We start from the raw sequence: 18,908 nt of genomic DNA, 5'->3' as shown, positions 1-18,908 counted from the left end.
TTGCAGTTTTATGGGGAGCTGTTAAAATTGTTTCCAACTTTCCCCCCTTGTAACACTGTGAATTCTACTCATCTGTACAGGATTTTTTTTTTTCCCAACCTGGGAAATTTTTTTTTAAAATTTTTGTCCCTTAGAAGCCATCTGTGAAGCACATTTCAAAAGGAAAAATAAACGTATTATCTAAGAACATTTTAAAAACATGTTTAAACCTGCACTTTACTGATACTATCCACACTGAGCAAGATATAAAAAAATGTTGATTCTGGACCACTGCTATTATAAAAAAAAAAAGGGGGGGGGATTTCAGTCAGGCATGGTGATGCAACCTGTAATCCCAGTCACTTGGGAGGCTGACATAGGAGGATCATAAGTTTGAGGCCAGCCTCCGCAACTTAGTGAGACACTCAGCAATTCAGCAGACCCTTTCTCAAAATAAAAAAGATTGGGAACATAGCACTCCATGGAAAAGCATCCTGGATACCTCAGTATCAAACAAAACAAAACAAAAACATTAGTAGTGGAGCACTGGTGGTGCTTGTTAAGACCAATAGGCCTGCTGTAATTGAAAAACAGCAATGTCTTAAGAATTACACTCTGCATGGAGTGCTGAGAAAGGGTTGTGACCATCATTCAAGTGAAGAGCCAGGAGCAATCCATTCTCTAGGTTTGCAGGTAAACACTGTTCATTGTCCCACAGAACCAGTGTGAGGATTCAAAAAATCAAACAAACTCCAATGTATTGGGTAGTATCTAATATAGAAATCTGAATAAAATGTAGGAAACCTTAACATTATTAAAAGGATACAAGAAAGCATGGTTTCTATGACAAGGAAGAAAATATAACAGTAAACTAGAGGAAAAGGAAGGTGTGGGTAAGTTAAGAAAGAATGATGACAAAATTCATATTAGAAAACAGCATAGTGACACTAAAAATCAAGCCAGTCATGTGAAAATTAAACTTGAGAAGTTTTCTAGCATGATGAAAAGGAAAGATGATAGAGCATGGGATATTGAGAAAAGATAAGAGTTATCAAAAACTAAAGAAAATACTTTCTCAAAAAGGAAATGAATAGGGAGACATATTGAATTTTGTTCCAGTCACTGGAGAGACATTTTTAGACTGAGGTAATTTTCTTTCTTAATTATGAGGATAAATAAAAAGTATACAGTATAGAAGCACCAAAGTATAAAAACAAAACTATCCAGGGAACAAAAATTAGGCTGCTCTTAACAGAACTCTTCTGCTATAATGCCAGAAGACAACAGAACAGCATCAATAGGCTTTTCAAAGAAAGTGTGACTGATTGTAGCCCTGTTGACATTAATGCCCTAAGCAAAGAGAAGAAATCAGAAGAGCCAAAGCTGAAGAAAGTCATGTAGAGCAGGATCATCCCAGGTTGTGTAATTGGTGAGTCTGTTTAAACTGAGTAAGGAACAATCAGTAATTGTTTTGTAACTGTGATTTTCAAATTCTAAAGTTCTTTTTTTTTAATTTATTTTTTAGTTGCAGTTGGACACAATAACTTTATTTCATTCATTTTATTTTTATGTGGTGCTGAGGATCGAACCCAGGGTCTTGCACATGCGAGGTGAGCGCTTTACCGCTGAGCCACAACCCCAGCCCTCTAAAGTTCTTAATTTTGATGATTCTTCCATAGCTAGAATGTTTTCAAGTACTTTTATTTATTTTTTTTTAAATAAAAAAAGGGGGCTGGGATGTAGCTCACTGGCAAAGTGTCTGCTTTGCATTCACAAAGCCTTGGGTTTGATCTTTAGTTCCAAAAAAGACAGAGGGTGGTGGTAGTGGTGGGGAGTATATGCCTGAGTTTTCTCACATTTGTAGTGCTTGCCAGTAACATTCTCTGCATCCTTCAATTTGTGTCTTTTGTGTTCATACCTAGGGTCTGGCACATAGTGGGTTAAGATAAACATCAATTATCACAGGGCACACAACAAAGGGAACTTCGTGTGCATCCTATTAAAGAAGATTTGGGCTGGGGATATAGCGCAGAGGTAGAATGCTTGTGAGGCCCTGGCTTCTATACTCAGCACTGTCCCCCATGCCCCCAACAAGAAGGGATTGAGATTTACATGGTCCTAACTCCTTGATTTATTTTCCTAATGAAATTTAGAACTCTTTCACTAGAAAATAATGTGGATAAAATTACAGGTGGAAATTTTGATTTTATTTCAAAATGATAAATAAACGGAGGCATAGTTCTGACCATGTACTACTTTGGAAAGGCTTGTGAAGTTAGAGAAACAGTTCTGTGAGGGCTCCAGTCAGATCCAGAATGATGCCAATCAAACTTATGATTGGCAGAGACAGCATCACTGATCTTAAGGTTTTTAAAAGTTCTCCACCCTAATTTCTGAATATCATAAAAAGTAAAAAGCACTTTTGTCACTTTTCCCTTGAAAATGTTTTTACTAGTAAGCAAACAGAACTACTTGTTTTCCTGACTTCATTTTTATAGCATAGTAGTTCTGTCAATTTACTTAAAATTAGAGAGGAAAACACCCAGAGATCTCTCAGTGGCACTTGCGTATCCACTAAGGCTCACATAAATACTCATGTTTATGTTATCACTTCTACAAAGAGCAATAAAATAATGTTTGTAAATCCTAAGTACAGCAGTAGCAGTTCACACATATTTGATACGCTTCCACACAAGGATTCAGTAAACAACAATAAATATAATTTCCCCTCTTCAAAACAAAAAGGGACTTATAGGGAAAAAAAGGAGTTAATTTACTTGGGGTTTTCAGCACACTATTTTTTGTGTGCTTACAAAGAATTAAAACCATGAAGCTGTATTCATTGAATACTGGCCCATAGTTAGTTACACTTTTTTTTTTTTTTTTAAACCTGGCTTAAATACATACATCATGGCTTTCTATTAAAAACCTTAAATCTATGGGGATTGGTGGTAGATAAGACTATATTAAAAATTTTTTTCCTCATTAATATCATTAAATTAAAAAAATCCGACATTTCCCTTGAATGTTAAGTTGAAGCCTGATCTATGCTGCTATGTCCTGTGAAATGAACCTAATTTTCCAAGTGAATAGGGATGCCTGAGTGGCCATTAGAATGCTGCATTTTCCTTCCCTCATGATTCCTGCTGGGTCCTCTTCGATGAGGCTTTTCCCTGAGTCATATATTTACTGGAAAGGCTACCTAGAGAAGGGGAAAAAACAAAACCCAACATAAATGAAACAAGTCTCACTTCAAAAAAATCATAAAATTAACTTCTTATTGTTAATTACAGAATTTTTTTCATCAAAATGATCACTTGTTTTGAATCAAGTAATTAGACTTGAAAAGTACATATGACATATTAAACATATGTTTAGTCAACTCTTTCTAAATGCAGACAAGCTGCTAGAGTGATTACTTTAATACGTTTATCCATTCGTTACTTTCATTGGTGCAGAGGGCAGATAAACCCAACTTTTCAAGACTCTGCTTTAAATAGATTAGAGTCCTCATTTGCAACTAACTAGAATAGATTGCAAAGAATTCTTGGACCAGAAATAAATATCTTGCATCATTACTCTGCAGATTAAGTTTTGGGTGGTGACATGGTATTTATAACTTATAAAAGGAAAAAAAGAAATTTATTATATTCATAAGTGAAGGACAGGAAAGAGAATTACTAATTCAAGCATACAATAGTGCAGTTACTAAAGTTTGTTCTGGAGCCTAAACAAATAGATCAATGCAACAAGAGACAGTTGAGAAATTCTTTAGGATGATGCATAACAGAGTACTTGTACACAATGAAGTTTGCAATTTCAAACCAATAGGGGAAAGTATGAATTATTCAATAACTAGTATTGTATCAAATATATATTTTTTTGAGGGAGAAAGAAGTTAGTTTCCTTTCTCCAACCATATCCCTGCTTCTTCATGCATTTCCAAAATGAATTACAGAATTAAATATAAGTATTTTTTAAAAAAGTCAAAGTAGGGGCTGGGGATGTGGCTCAAGCGGTAGTGCGCTCGCCTGGCATGCGTGTGGCCCGGGTTCGATCCTCAGCACCACATACCAACAAAAGATGTTGTGTCCGCCGAGAACTAAAAAATAAATATTAAAAATTCTCTCTCTCTCTCTCCTCTCTCTTAAAAAAAAAAGTCAAAGTATAAGCAGTAGCAAATACTTAAAACATAGTAGGTGGGAGTTTCCTAAGCATATCATATCACCATATCTAAAGGACTTATAAGTCAATATAGAAAAGATGAACACCAACAGGTATCTGGGCAAAGAAAAAAAATATACAAAAGAGAAAAAATGGCTAAATATATGTAAAAAAAGTACTTAGCCTTACTAAAGTCAAGAAAATATAGACGTGCATGAATACCACCAAAATAGTTTTCATCCGTCAAATTTGCAAAAATTAAAATTCTGACAAAATCAAGTATTTGTAAGGATGTGATGTGTGGAAATAGCTCAGACACTACTGGTGGGAGCTGCAATTGTTTAGCCAGTAAGATGGTAATTTAATAGTATCTAACTAAAATGCACATATACTACGATGTAAGGATTTCACTTGTAGGTATACTAACCTATAGAATCACTCATACATGCTCAAGGAAGACTCCCACAAGGGTGTTCATTACAGTACTGCTTATAACAGCAAAATATAAGACCCAGGTATAAATGCCCATATCCTAGGCAATAAAAACATAAATATTTTGTATTCATATAGTGGAATATTGTACAAAATACTAAATATATGTAGCAGCATATAAAAATCTAAAAATTTTTAACTAGATATGAAAAATAGGTGGGGAATATTATTTTAAAGTTTACAATATGCCATTTAAATGTAAAAATTCATCAAGTACACATATGTAAGAGCTAACTTATAATAATGGATGCTTCTTGGGTAGAGTGGGACCTGAGAGAGATGGGTCTGGTGATGATAGTTAAAAGGTACTTCTACTATCTTAATAGTCTTTTATTTAGAATCAAAGAAGATAAGCAAAAAAAAGTCAGTTGTCTATAAGATAGATTATATTTTTTGAACCTGTTTCATGCTTTTCTCAAAATCTTAAATATTTTTCTAAGAACAGTACTAATGACATGAGAGGCTGAAGCAGGAGGATGGCAAGTTCAAAGCCAGCCTCAGCAACACAGCAAAGCCCTAAGTAACTTAGCGAGACCCCGTCTCAAAACTAAAAAAAATAAATAGGGCTAAGGATGTGGCTCTGTGGTTAAGTGCCCCTGGGTTCAATCCCTGGTACCAAAAAAAGAAAAAAACAAACAAAACCCCCAAGCCCCCCAAATTATTGGAATTGAAAATGAATGGAACTTTTATATAATCTAAGGGAAAACATAAAATTTATAAAATTTTTACAGATGGTTTGAAATCACCTAAACATCGGCTAAATCAAACTATTAAAACAAACATGTATGGCAAACATATCTAAGTGAGGATGAAATAAGAGTTGTTGATGGTGAAGTGAAGATTCTTGTAACACATCTGACAAAGCGTGAATGAACTCCTGTGCAAAAGATGCTCCTAAAAATAGAAATGAATACTCTGATATAAAAATACAAATCCATAAATAAGATGTAATGAAAATGTGAAAAATGTTAAGATTTCAATGGTTATCACAGAAATTCAGATTGGTAAAATATAAAGACTATCCCCATGAAGTCAGTGTTTGAGAAACATTATTCATTAACTCTCTGGGATTGTCAACAGTTATAGATTGACAGTAGTGGCATCATGGTCAAAATGTACACACTCTATCATAAGTGAGGATTTATCCTGACAAATAGGCAAATACACATTCATCCATTATAGTGTTGCATAAACAGGTGTCCATGTGTTCTCAGCCTACTTGACAGGGCATGTAGGTAAGGATAGTTTTAAGAAAGCCTATTTCCAGGGGATGGGGGGCAGGGATAGGAATGGGAAAGACAATAGAATGAATCAAGACATAATGTTAATATGTTCATATATGAATATAAGACCAGTGTAATTCCATATCATATATAACCACAAGAATGGGAAGTTATACTCCATTGTATATATGATATGTCAAAATACATTCTACTGTCATATATAACTAAAAAGAAAAAATAAACAAAATAAAATAAAAAATGAGCCAATTTCCAGCTTTCCCACTTCTTTTTCCAACACCTCTTTCACAATTATTTCTTTTCTACTTCACAAAAAAAAGGCATAAATCTCCTAACTATCCAAATCTTACTGTGGTGCATTTCCCAGAGGTGAAAAAAACTTGGCCTCTTATATGGAGTATATATATAGACTTTTTCAAGACAGGAGTCTGAGAATGTCTCTTAAAAGATGCACTGTTCACTCTGTTCCTACAGCAAATTGAAACTTAACTCTGTACCTGTGTATTGTTATTCAGTGTTTTTTCATAGTACTTTACAGCCTTTTCATAGTAACATTGTGAGGAGGAAAGGAGGCAAACAAAATGCTGATATAGCCATAGTAAATGTGAATGCTTCTAATAAAAACCCCAATTTTCAGCTTTTATAAAATTACATTGATAGCGGGTGAACTGGGTCTCTGTGCAGTGATATTAAAAGAGCTATAAGATTTGTTTGTAGAAAAAGCAGAAAATAAGTCTTGTTTATATGGAAAATTTAAAAAAATTACATTGATACTGGATGACCAATACAAATAATTTTTGATGACATATCCCTATATAATTTTTGGTCATATAATTAAGAAGGAATTAAATAATTGGATGTCATTGTTAATTAAAATACAGTTTCCATTTCCAAACTCTCAAAGTAATTTACTATTTTAATTTATTACTATAAAGCCTAATGAACTTTCACAATGTTTACAAACTGTAAAACAAAAAAGTTTAGTATTAGAAATGATAAAAAACTACTTTCACTCACGCAATAAGTAGCACTGATCTAAATATACATGAATGCATGGGGAAATATTTCATAAATACCTCATTTAATGAAAGTAATTTTCATAAGTAAACATAAAATGTAAATTTTAATCAAAATATGTAACATTTGTTACATGATCAATGATATAGCCTGAAATTGTAAAAATAAATCAATGTAGAAATTTTTACACTTGAAGATTTAACAAAAAGCTTTAAAATCCAATTCATAGAAATGTTTTTATTATAGATTAAGTATGAGAGATTAATCAATAGGAACAATTAAATACATAATGATATATTTGTAGACTGGAATATTAAGAAAAGGTATCAAAGAATGATCTATATTCACTGACAATGAGTTCTTCCCATGTTATTTGTAAAACTATTTCTATTTTAAATTTATTATCATAAGGAGGAATGCTTTTTTATTATTTTTTTTAATGGGTAGGCTTTAAAATTCTGCTCAATGATAAAAAGTCGTTTATACATCAGTATGAAAAAAGATATCTACCAATGTCTTGCAGCATTTACAATTTTTAAGATTTCACAGCATAGGATTAAAAGGGAATACATGAAAAGACAGAAGTACTGATTTTCTGTTCATTTTTGTTTTAAAAAAGGATGCAGGAGGATTATTTCTTTCTTTTTTTTTTTTTTTGGTATCGGGGATTGAACCCTGGGCTGCTCAATGACCGAGCATATCCAGCCCTTTTTTAATATTTTATTTAGAGACAGGGTCTTGTAGAAATGCTTTGAACTCTCAATCCTCCTGTCTCAGCCTCCCAAGATGCTGGGATTACAAGTATGCCCCACTATGCCTGGCCCCACATACTCTTACAAAATTTCCAGTGTGAGCTGGGTATGGTGTTGTACAATTCAAAGTTAGCCTCAGGAACTTAACAAGACCCTATCTCGAAATAAAAAATAAAAAGGGTAAAGATGTAGCTCAGTGGCAAAGTACCCCTGGATTCACTTCCCAGTATCAAAACCAAAACAAAACAAAAAAAAAACTAAAACAACAACAACAACAAAACATAAAAAAACCCACAAACAAACAAAAACAACCCCACAGAAATCCCAGGGCTTATTTGCCCTATAGATTTAAAAGACAAGTTGTGACAGGGTGTAGATGGTTAAAGACAACACCAAATAATTTGCTGACTATAATTTACTGACTGTGAAATAGACCTGAGGCTCTATTAGGTGTTTTATCTAAATGAAGTTAATCCTCACTATGGTCCTGTGGGGTGTTAGCCCCAACTAACTGATCAGGAAACTGAGGCACAGGGAGCTTGGAGAACCAGACAGATGTCACACAAGTAGTAAATGGTTGGGCTAAATTTTAACTCAAATGCCTGACTCTCAAACTTGTGTTTTTGACTGCTGCCCCATTTGGGCATGAATATTTAAGGTATTGTGCTAGATGTCTGCATGTGGCAGAGAGAAGTAATATCAAACAGCAAGGAAATTTCCAGAACATTCTATCCATTATTATTTTATTAGGGAGTTAATAACTCTATAAATAGCCTAATGGAAAGGACAGGAGCCTGGTACCAGGAGAAGAAAGAACTTGATGGGGTACTTGGTATTGGTGGGTACTTCTTAGCACCCTGTGAGATAGATGGTGCCAATTTGATAAGACATCTGGAGCTCAGAGAAACTAATTTAAATTTATTGGGGCTGGGATTGTGGCTCACAATAGAGCGCTTGCCTAGCATGGGCGGGACCCCAGTTCGATTCTCAGCATCACATAAAAAAATAAAGGCATTGTGTTATGTCCATCTACAAAAAAAAAAAATTTTTTCTCTCTCTCCTTTAAAAAAATATTTATTATTTATGTATCATTGGACACAATACCTTTTTATTTTATTTATTTTTATGTGGTGCTGAGGATTGAACCCAGGGCCTTACTAGGCAAGTACTCTACTGCTGAGCCACAACTCCAGTCCCAGAGAAACTAATTTTTTAACCAAGGTCCATACAGCTAAGATGTGAGAGCAAAAGCTGTCTATGAGATATGCTCTTTAGGAAACTACTAGTGTCACAGATATACTTGAACTACGAAAAGGAAGTGCTTTGGGGAATTAATTCTATTTATAATTAAAACATAGTTCACATTTGTAACAACATAAATAATTTACAAAAACTTATCCTGAGAAAATATGACAGCATCACAGCTGCCTTATACTTACTCAAAGAGTACAATTTATTGGAAAGAATGCATTTTAACCACCTATAATTTTTTTTCTGTAATAAATTTAAGTTGGTAAGTTATTTCAGTAGTTCAAAGATTTATTAATTTAAACCAGAAGAAACCCTAAATTATTGTCAACTGACAATGTCATTTCTATTTCTTTATCATCTGTGTCTCCCCCCAACCATTAAAAATATTATAAAATAGGGGTAAAATTTTACTTTTAAGATGTGTGAAGCTTTTTTTGGGGGTGGGGTGGGATGGGATGGGGCTGGGGATTGAACCCAGGGTACTCTATTACTGAGTTACATTCTCAGTCTTTTTTAGTTTGAGACAGAGTCTCTTTAAGTTGCCCAGGCTAGACTAGGAACTTGTGATCGTTCTGCCTCAGCCTCTCTAGTCATTGAGATTATAGGCATATGACACAGTGCCCAGCACAAGATGTGTATTAGCTTTAGCAGGAACAATGCTGGCACCTGCAGACCTGGTGATACCCCACAAAAATGGTGTGCCAATTCAATCATCACCATGAACCTTTTCCATGCTTTCACTATATACAGATGCTGTTTCATGTGCTTTTACATAGACTTCTCAATATCCTTACCTGTCAGATATTATGATACCCCTTTTTCACAGATGAGGACACTGAATAAAGAGGTTTCTCAACATCACAAAGCTAGGACTCAAACCAGGGAATCTGACTGCAGAACCAATGTTTTTAAACACTGTGCTCTCTAATTCTAGCCAATGTGAACATTTTGACCAAGCAAGGACTGGTATTTTTCCTATGTAAAATGTTTTTGGGAACATCTGCTCAGGGCTAACAATTATAAAAATAACATTCCTTTTGCTTGTTTACACATGGTATCTCCCTGATCCTCAAACTCTCAGAGGATCCATGGGAAAAAAAAAGTCCCACCAACTGGTTGAGTCTGTTTCCCACACCCTTCCCTCTGGTGGTGTCCTTCCAAGGTCTGCCTGGTTGTGATCCAGCCCATCAGTCTTCTCACCCATCTTTCACGTTTCTGTTGATCAATCAACCTGCCTCACAGTAGGCCCCATTCTCACTTTTCTTCTGCCTATTGGGTTTGGGGGCTGTACCCAAAAGAAAACAAAAACAAAAATTTCTTATTTTTAAGTCTACATATTCCACTGAGAACAATTACATACCTTCTCAGGAATTAGTTGTTCTTTTATTTTCTCTTGGAACCTCTTACCTGCTTTTCATGTACCAACCCCTTTTTGTGTCTAAGTGAAGATTTCTGATTCCTTCTCTTTGAATGATCTGATTTCATTCTACCAACCAATTTCAACCTCTATTTCTTTTAAATTTTCATTGTGAAGAGATATGATGCCACTTTAAATGCTTTGTCCAATCATTAAACTGCCACTTACACAAGTGTGAAACTCACACATCAAAGAAATGTCTAGCTCTGTTTAGATCATTATTTATAGACACTTAAATATTTGAATAAGTTAATACTTCTATTAATTTTTGTGTTATTAACTTAAGAGACAACTGAATACTCCTATGTCTAGAGCTTTCTCAGCTTTATGAGGTTGTAATCAAGGTGCCTTGCCTTGACAGACTGGGCCAGAGAGACCATAGAAGGAGAGCTCTCTCTGCTATGGGCTCAGGAACCTGCTTTGGATCTGCAATGGCTATTCCTCAATAACTGACACTGATGCAAAGGGACAGTTAAGAATCCTCACTCTGTACCTGGCATAGGCATCTCCCTAGTCTAAAAGCAAACACTGCTCCTAGCATTAAGATGCAATAGTGTATAAAAGCTGAGCACAGAATACAGTAGTTCTCACTTATCCCAAGGGAATGGGTTCTAAGACCCCCAGTGGATGCCTGAAACTGCAGGTAGTACTGAACCCCATGTATACTAATCTTTTCCAATACATACCAATGATAAAGTTTAATTTATAAAGAGATTAACAATTAAATAAAATGATCATAATAATAAAATTATGTAAATGTGGTCCCTCTCAAAAATACCTATTGTACTATTCTTGTAAATCTTGGTTGACCACAGGTAGCTGGAACTACAGTAGAGTGAAACCATAGATAAGGGCAATTACTGTATGTGGGTTGCTTTATATTACATTCGCACAGTAGGTTATACCTATGAATTTTTAAAGTTCAAAAAGTTTTCTTATAAACTATATAATCATTTTTTAAAAAAAGACTACACATGGTCTGTTTGCTTAATTTCCAAAGAGGAACTGATAAAAAGAGATTGATTAAGCTAAGTTACTTAGGGTGTCTGCAGGCCAGGACTCAGGTGTTTACATTGTGTTTTAGTTTCATTCTTTCTTACTAAAAAATGCTAAAAATGTTAATCAGTTAAAGTCACTTTGCTTTTGCTCTTCCAACTCAATTTTATCCCTCCCCTTTTAGGAACTAAAAACTATACCTCAGATCCTTGCAGCTCCCCACCCTTTCTTTCCCTTCCAGCATATTCCATAGGTTAGGGCCCTGGCTTCTACCCACAGCTGAGGTTAGGCAACCTACACTTCCTCTTCAAGCATTTCTTGACTTTACTATATTCAGGTTTTTTTCCTCCTCCACTCCAAAGAAATGTTGCTTTTCAAAATCAATCAGTTCCTCATTGCCAAATCCAATGTTTATGCCAAAACCCATGTTTAATTCCATCTATGTCTCAACAGAACTCTGAGCTGCAGTTAAGTCAAGCCCTCCTCTGAGAAGCACATTCTCCACATGGTCTCCAGGATCTCTTTCTCTAGGTTCCTTCCCTTCCTTCAGTGACCACTTTCTCTCTTTGCCTCCTTCTATTTCCAGTCTTCAAAGCTTTTCTTTTCTCATGTGTTTACATGCTAGTGACCTTACTAAGACACAGGGGCTTGAAATATGATATATACAGTGACAATACCTACATTTGGTTTTCTAGCCTGAACTTCCTTCCTAAACAGATGCCAGGTTTGTATGCCCAACTGGCTACTTGACATCTCTCCTTGGCTATCCACAGCTATCAAATGACCTCTACTTCTGTCTTAATTCTTTATGCCAAAGACAGTGAATCTAACCTCCATTCCTTCAGTGCTCAGGCTAAAGGCTGCAGTGTTATCTTTGACTCATACCTGACCATCCAATCCATCAATAAATCTTGTTGGTATTCTTCAGTATGTGGAACTTGACCTGTCCTTACTTCTTCCACCTTTTCTAAGTCTAAGCCACCATCTCTCTTCTGAACTACTATGGTAATGCTCTGGGTTTTTTTGTTTTGTTTTTCCCTTCAAGTGGCATTGGGAATTGGATCCAGGGGTGTTCTAACATACCTCCAGCCTTCTGAGACGAAATCTTGCTAAATTGCTGAGGTTGGCCTTGAACTGGTTATCCTCCTGCCTCAGCCTCCAGAATCACTGGGATTATAGGCATATGCCAAGGCTGCTCCTCTAGTTGTGTTCACCCTAATCTCAATCCAGCAGCCATAATAAACCTTTTAAAAGGGACTTCAGATAATATCACTCTGTGGCTGAAAAACTCTCCAAGAGCTTTTCATCTCGCTTGGAGAAAAAAAACTCCAGTCCCTCTACTGCCAAAGGAGCTTCAGATTTCACCTCCTATCAACAATCCTTCATTCCCCTCCCTTACTCCTTTCCTGCAACAGTGCCTATGTGAGGATGGAGGACAAGAAATATTTTTAGCTGCAACTCCAATTTCCTCTTCACTTGTCCTTTTATTTTATTTGATTCTTGGCTTTAATGTTACTTGAGCAGAGGACACTTTCCTATCCAATATTCTCTTTCCCTTTCTTGCTTTATATCTTCTTGGCATCAGTTGCTGTATGATTACTCTTTCTTATTACTTTTTCATTTATCATTATTTTTTATCTTCTCTTTTGATAAGAATGTACAGTAAATGAAAGAAGGGGCTTTGCTTGTTCACTGTGGTATATGGAGCATAGAGTTCAGTGCACTGCAGTTAAATAGGTGGGGGGCTTAATCAAATCTGTTGAAATAATACATAAGTGAAATAGCTGAAAAGGAAAGAGTGGAGGAGTGTAGGCTATTATTTTCCTTTTCTTCCTTTGGTACACAGCAAACAATCTCTATTAAGAATACATGGCTGGCCAGATGGTGGCAATTTTAAAGCAGAAATAAAAAACATGGGAGGGGAACAATTAACTGAGCACTGTGTTTCTTACTGGGGTGGAGAGAGAGGTTAAGAATCACCTGGAGCATTCAAAAAATACACAGGCCCATGCTGAATCACTGAAGAATCATACTTAGGAAATGAAAGCGAGGGAAAGCAAGTGCATTTCTGAAAGTTTCCTCAAAGGATTCTGATGTCTGGTCCCTGTTTAAACCACTTAGTCAAAAGAAGAGTCTCAAAAGGCATGTGGTAAAATATGCAGTAAATAAAATAACATACATTTGTTTTTTTAAAACCCACATACCTGACTGGGGACTCAAAAATAGTGTTGTTTTTTGTTTCTTTTTGTCTTCATGTAAAAGCACTGCCTAAAAAATGAAATAGACTGGTTTACAAAAGAGAAAGGAAGAGTGTCTGAAACAGCCTTAAAAATGAAACCATTTCCAAGGAGAGCTGAAGTTAGGCACGTGGGTGGCAGAATTTTGCAAGTTAATTGGAAAGACAGACACACATGCAGGAGTACTTCAATAAGGACCTGGTGTCTGGTGCCCCGCAAACCTTGGCACATAGTGCACACACATGGCACAGAGGCTGGGAGCAAGGAAGGTTAGTTAGCCAGGAGGAAGGAAGGCCCAGAGCTCAGGAAGTGTTCCATGAATAAAAAGCATGGCTTTGAGCTAGGTTTACCTGAACAAATGTACCAGCTGGTCTCAAAGGGCTAGGTGGAGGGGATCCAAACACACAATCTGACTTAGTTATACCTAAGGAAGAAAGTGGCATTTTTTTTTCCTACTTTAAGTTGAAAGCAGTAGAATTTTTCCCCAAACTTTCGCAGAGAGACTTTTTGGCTGATGTGTGACAGAAACTCACTCAATATATTGCATGGACAACATAATAATTCATTTGAAGAAATGAAGAGGGAATAGCATAATTTTTAGATAGGCAGAAGCTGATTATTTTTCATTGCTACCAAAGGAAATCCACCATATCCCTCTCTTCCTATCTCTCCTCTTATCACATGATGACTGCTTAATGTGTAAATATTGCATTCTGAGGAAATTGAGTTTCTAGTTAAGAGCCTGTCCTGAGGTTTGCTAATCCCACTGTCACCACAATGTCTTCTACCTCTATCTGATCTGCTACTTCCCTCTCAGGTTTTGATTTTCTTGTTTTGACAGCTGTGCTAAACAACTTAAGATTTGCTACTAGAAAGAAGGAATCCATTAAAGTTGGGGGAAATTCATCACTTTGTTGTACTGAAGAGGAGCACAATGATAACCTGCCATGGGGATGTTCATAAACACGGAACTTGAATTTTTATAAAGGGTGGTCTACAAAAACTATTTTGGTTAAAACCATATTCAATCTTTTTTAAAAAAATTTCTATTAGTTATTGATGAACCTTTATTCATTTATTTGTTTATATGCTGTGCTAAGAATCGAACCCAGTGCCTCACACATGCTAGGCAAGTGATCTACCACTGAGCCACAATCCCAGCCCCTTATTCTTATCTTTACTAATTTATAGTTTTCTCACCCATAAAATGGAGATATTAGCACCACAGAAAATAATGGGGCTATTGTGAAAGTAAAATTAGATTATCCATGTAAAGTACTTAAAATAGTGCCTGACCCAGAGTAAATGGACAATGAATGTGCCCTTATTCTAATTTCTTTTAATTATACTTTCCTCTTATGAAGGAAAATCACATTATTCTGGTGTATGTTCTAAGCTGGGTCAAAGTTCTAAGTTCCTCAGAAGTGGGGCAAGTCTAATTTTGGTTATGTGAGCCAGCTGAAGCTGTTATCACACCATATATATTTCAGCCCTATTTTGAAAAAAAAAAAATAAAGAAAATTTTGAACACATTTTTTTTTCTAATAAAACTACTTAAAAAAATAAGAATGGGTGGCCTAAGAACTCTCTTAAGTAACAAGATATTGCTATATTGTTGAATATCATATAATAAAACGGAAGAGAGACAAAGATGCTCTAAAAACTACAAACACCACAGTAATTTTAAGAAAACTACAAAGCAGTGTTAGCTTTTATATGCTGTCTACTAACATATACAATTGAGAATAGCAACTGACGTAATAAAAAACTATTTCTCAGGGTTTCTTTTCTATCCTTATGAAATTGCATCCACTGGCACAGGTCTGTTCTAAGAAACAAAATGAAAAGTGTACAAATCACCTTGTAAATCAACTTATTTTATAAATAAGTTGTAAATAACTTATTTTGCACATATAAGATATACTTATTCTTATTAGTCTTGTTAAAAAAGTGTCAACAGTGGACACCTTACCCATTTAATAAAAATGGCCAATTTGTATCCAGCAACTCAAAAGGGCAAAATTTGTGAATGAATTGTGTGTGTGTGTGTGTGTGTTTAACACACAGTCTTGCTATAATACCCAGGCTGGCTTTAAACTCCTTGACTAAAGTGATCCTCCTGCCTCAGTCTTCTGAGTAGCTTGGACTACAGGTAGGTATATGCCACCATTGCACCTGGATTAGATTTGTGTATGATTTTTGAACTACTGCCTGAATATGTATCTCTTCCGCATCCTAAGAATAATCATACTCATTTGTCAAAATTACCAAAATGATAAGATCTAAAGATAAATTCCTCTATAATTCCCCTTAGCAAATATAACTATTGCTAACTGTGTAGTATATTCCCTTCTGTTCCCATTTCTATGCATGTGCTTGTTTATATATGAACAAAAATACAAGTAGCTCACCTATATCCACACTCTGGGTTCTCAGACAATTTTGGCCACTGCCTTGACTAGTAGCTGGTCACTGCTTTGATTTTAAAAGTGCACATACTGAGCAGAGAAACTCAAGCTATAGTTTGTTTTCTAGTTATTAAGACTACACTTACAGGTATTGGGGATTAGTACATATTCATTTCACTAATAATCTTAGAAAAGCCTACCAAATGACTTTCAGAAGATTCTAAATAAAACCAGGAATCAGAATTTAAGGAAGGGATGACTTCCCTTTTTGGGGGGAAAAAAAGAACAAAAAACAAGAAAACCTTCCTTTTTTAGGTAAATATATAGGAAAGAAATCTAAAAAGGAGGTCCGCCTTGAGATATTAGTGCAAACACCAAGGTTTGACATGTATTCATACCTGGAGAGCCTTTAAACTGTGGGCATTCCTTCTTAATGTGCCCTTCTCTTCCACAAATGAAACAACGTTTTTCCCTTAAGTCTTTGTCATCCTGTCTCTTCCATTTTTCCATGGGTGGCCTGAGAATCTTTTCCCTGCCCAGGTCAACAGCTGCCCTCATTGGCTTGGCTTTCTGAGCTGCACCCTGTGTGGGTTTGTCTTCTTTTGTTGATACCTCTCTTTCTGTGTACTTGTTTTGAATTTCTTTGTCCTCTTTGCTTCTTTTTTCCTTGTTCTCAGGGAATCTTTGGTTCAGGGTATCTTCCTGATCTCGCCGTCGCCTCACTCTGTGGAAGATATTATACTGATAGGAAAAATCTAAACAAAAACCTTACAAAATATCCAGATAATTCCAGGTTTAGGGCATAATCAGGAATAGAAGATATCAATAGACTTAAGTCCATCTTCTCTGTTAAGAAGCTACAATTGTACCTCAGTATCCATGGAGATCTGGTCCCAGGGTTCCCCGTGGAAACCGAAAGCCACAGATGCTCAAGACCCTTTTATCAAATGGTGCAGTGCTTGTATGTAATTTATACAAATCCTTTTGTTATATCTTCTATTATACTTTATATCATCTCTAGATTACTTATAATAACATAAATACTATGTAAATGGCTGTTATACTATATTTCACAAGAAATATTAAAAAACAAGTCTATACATATCTAATATAAATATGTTTTTTTCCATATACTTTTGACCTGCAGTTTTCAAAGGATGTGGAACCCATGGATACAGAAAGCTGACTGTGGTACCTCAGGGCTTATTGGTGTGTGTGTGTGTGTGTGTGTGTTTTTCCATTTTCAACAACAAAAAAATATATGGCATATTTCAAAATAACAGAGAGAGGAGATCTTGAATGTCTCACCACACACACACACACACACACACACACACACACACACACACACATATATTTCTTTTCCATTTTCAAGGTTGCTGTAGGGCTGTAAAGCCAATTTTTTAAAAAATATTTTTTTAGCTAGAGATGGATACAATACCTTTATTTTATTTATTTATCTTTATATGGTGTTGAGGATTGAACCCAGGGCCTCACATGTGCTAGGCAAGTTCTGTACCACTGAGCTACAACCCCAGTCCCTGTAAAACCAATTTTTGCAGCACTTAATTCAATGCCTGCTTTGATACTGATGTGGTAACTCAAATTATCCATGGGCTGACTTCTTGAACAGTGTATTAACATTCTTTACTAGGTAGTGGAAACTTGGATGTGAAACTTTTTAAGTTCACAAGGGAAAAATGGTTATTTTTTAAATGGTTAAGATTTATCTTTTTAAAATGTCAAAATCATTTCTAGCTTGCCCTTTTTGAGCACTGATTTAATAATAAAAAACACTACAAAAGAGCTCCTCAAATTCTAGATTATGACTTATTTTGAATAGCAAAATAAATTTCTAAATAAGAATATTACTTTCTAGTTAAAAAACACCACCAGTACCACCCTAAACCAATAATATGTCCCAAAGAAGGAACCAAAACTGTCTCCCCTGTCCTCCCACAAATATCATGAGGAGAAAGCATGGTGACCTAGCTCAGTAGCTTATCTACTCATAGCAATTATTAAAGTTAAGCCAAGTACAAATAAAGGATCCGATATTCCTGTAAACTGTGAGTGGATATAAATCCCAATATGTTATATCTCAGCTATTGTACATTAGAAATGTAGGTGAGATCCTGATGGAACTTACTTAACTGTTCATTGAAATGATTCTGAACTTCTTACCACTATGAAAGGAATGAATGTCTTAGTCTCTTCCTTTCTTTTTCTATCCCTATTGGAGGCTAATTAATGATTAGGGCCATGACCAAAACTAGGAAAGATCAGGCCTGAAAGACTGTCATCTCTACAACTGAGTGTTAGCCTTAGTTTTCTGTACTTACAGTCATGTTTTAATCATTTCATTTTCATCTTTTTAAAAAATCTTAAATTTATTAAAATCTGCTGAGTTTCACATAAGTTTATTTTCTCTGCTACAACAGAATCACATTTAAAAAGTGGCACAAAAGAAAAATGAAAACAAAACCACCCTTTCTGAATATTTGCTTACTTTCTTCTCATGGGACAATCTTTCATGAAGTGTCCAATTTTCCCACAAATTCTGCAACATCTATCATTTGGGGCCAGCTCTCCTTCAGTTAGTACATCTGGATCAAAAAAGTATTCCTAGAAGAACATAAATTTATCTAAGTAATGAATTATTAATGTGAAATAAAACACAAAATGATCAATGTGCCTATACAGCCATATGCTTAGGGTTCATTTAAAATGTCTCTATTGGAGAAGGGGGAGAGGGAATGAGGGTACAAAGTTTTAGGCAGACAGGAGAAATAAGTTTTGAGACATGTTGCAAAGCAGATGATTATAAATAATAATAATGTATGGCAGGGGCTGGGTTTGTGGCTCAGCTGTAGAGTGCTCGCCTAACATGTGTGGAGCACTGGGTTATATCCTCAGCACCATATAAGAATAAAATAAAGGTATTGTGTCCAACT

The 18,908-nt window shown here is 35.5% G+C and overlaps 1 protein-coding gene across 9 annotated transcripts in view; it reads right to left on the bottom strand.

Moving 5' to 3' along the window:
- Positions 1 to 2,164: 2,164 nt before the first annotated feature.
- Tut7 (terminal uridylyl transferase 7) overlaps positions 2,165 to 18,908 on the bottom strand; it is a 59,403-nt gene continuing 42,659 nt past the window's right edge. For 3 of the 9 annotated variants that reach the window (XM_013363833.4, XM_040285589.2, XM_040285590.2), the window contains exons 25-29: positions 18,464 to 18,579; positions 16,353 to 16,678; positions 13,897 to 13,970; positions 13,514 to 13,577; positions 2,165 to 3,181 (exon numbers count right to left, since the gene is read on the bottom strand). In XM_013363833.4, coding sequence (XP_013219287.1) covers positions 3,114 to 3,181; positions 13,514 to 13,577; positions 13,897 to 13,970; positions 16,353 to 16,678; positions 18,464 to 18,579 — 648 coding nt within the window. In that variant the 3' untranslated portion in view covers positions 2,165 to 3,113. Of the gene's footprint in view, positions 3,182 to 9,931; positions 10,182 to 13,513; positions 13,578 to 13,896; positions 13,971 to 16,352; positions 16,679 to 18,463; positions 18,580 to 18,908 lie in introns of those variants that run through there. The other 6 variants (XM_021734645.3, XM_040285593.2, XM_078047383.1 and 3 more) reach the window with 6 other exon arrangements.

Source organism: Ictidomys tridecemlineatus, chromosome 4, assembly GCF_052094955.1.
Source record: "Ictidomys tridecemlineatus isolate mIctTri1 chromosome 4, mIctTri1.hap1, whole genome shotgun sequence".
In the NCBI taxonomy this organism is placed as follows: domain Eukaryota; kingdom Metazoa; phylum Chordata; class Mammalia; order Rodentia; family Sciuridae; genus Ictidomys; species Ictidomys tridecemlineatus.
The sequence above is the reverse complement of the archived record's forward strand: the minus strand, read 5'-3'. Positions and strand labels throughout refer to the sequence as shown.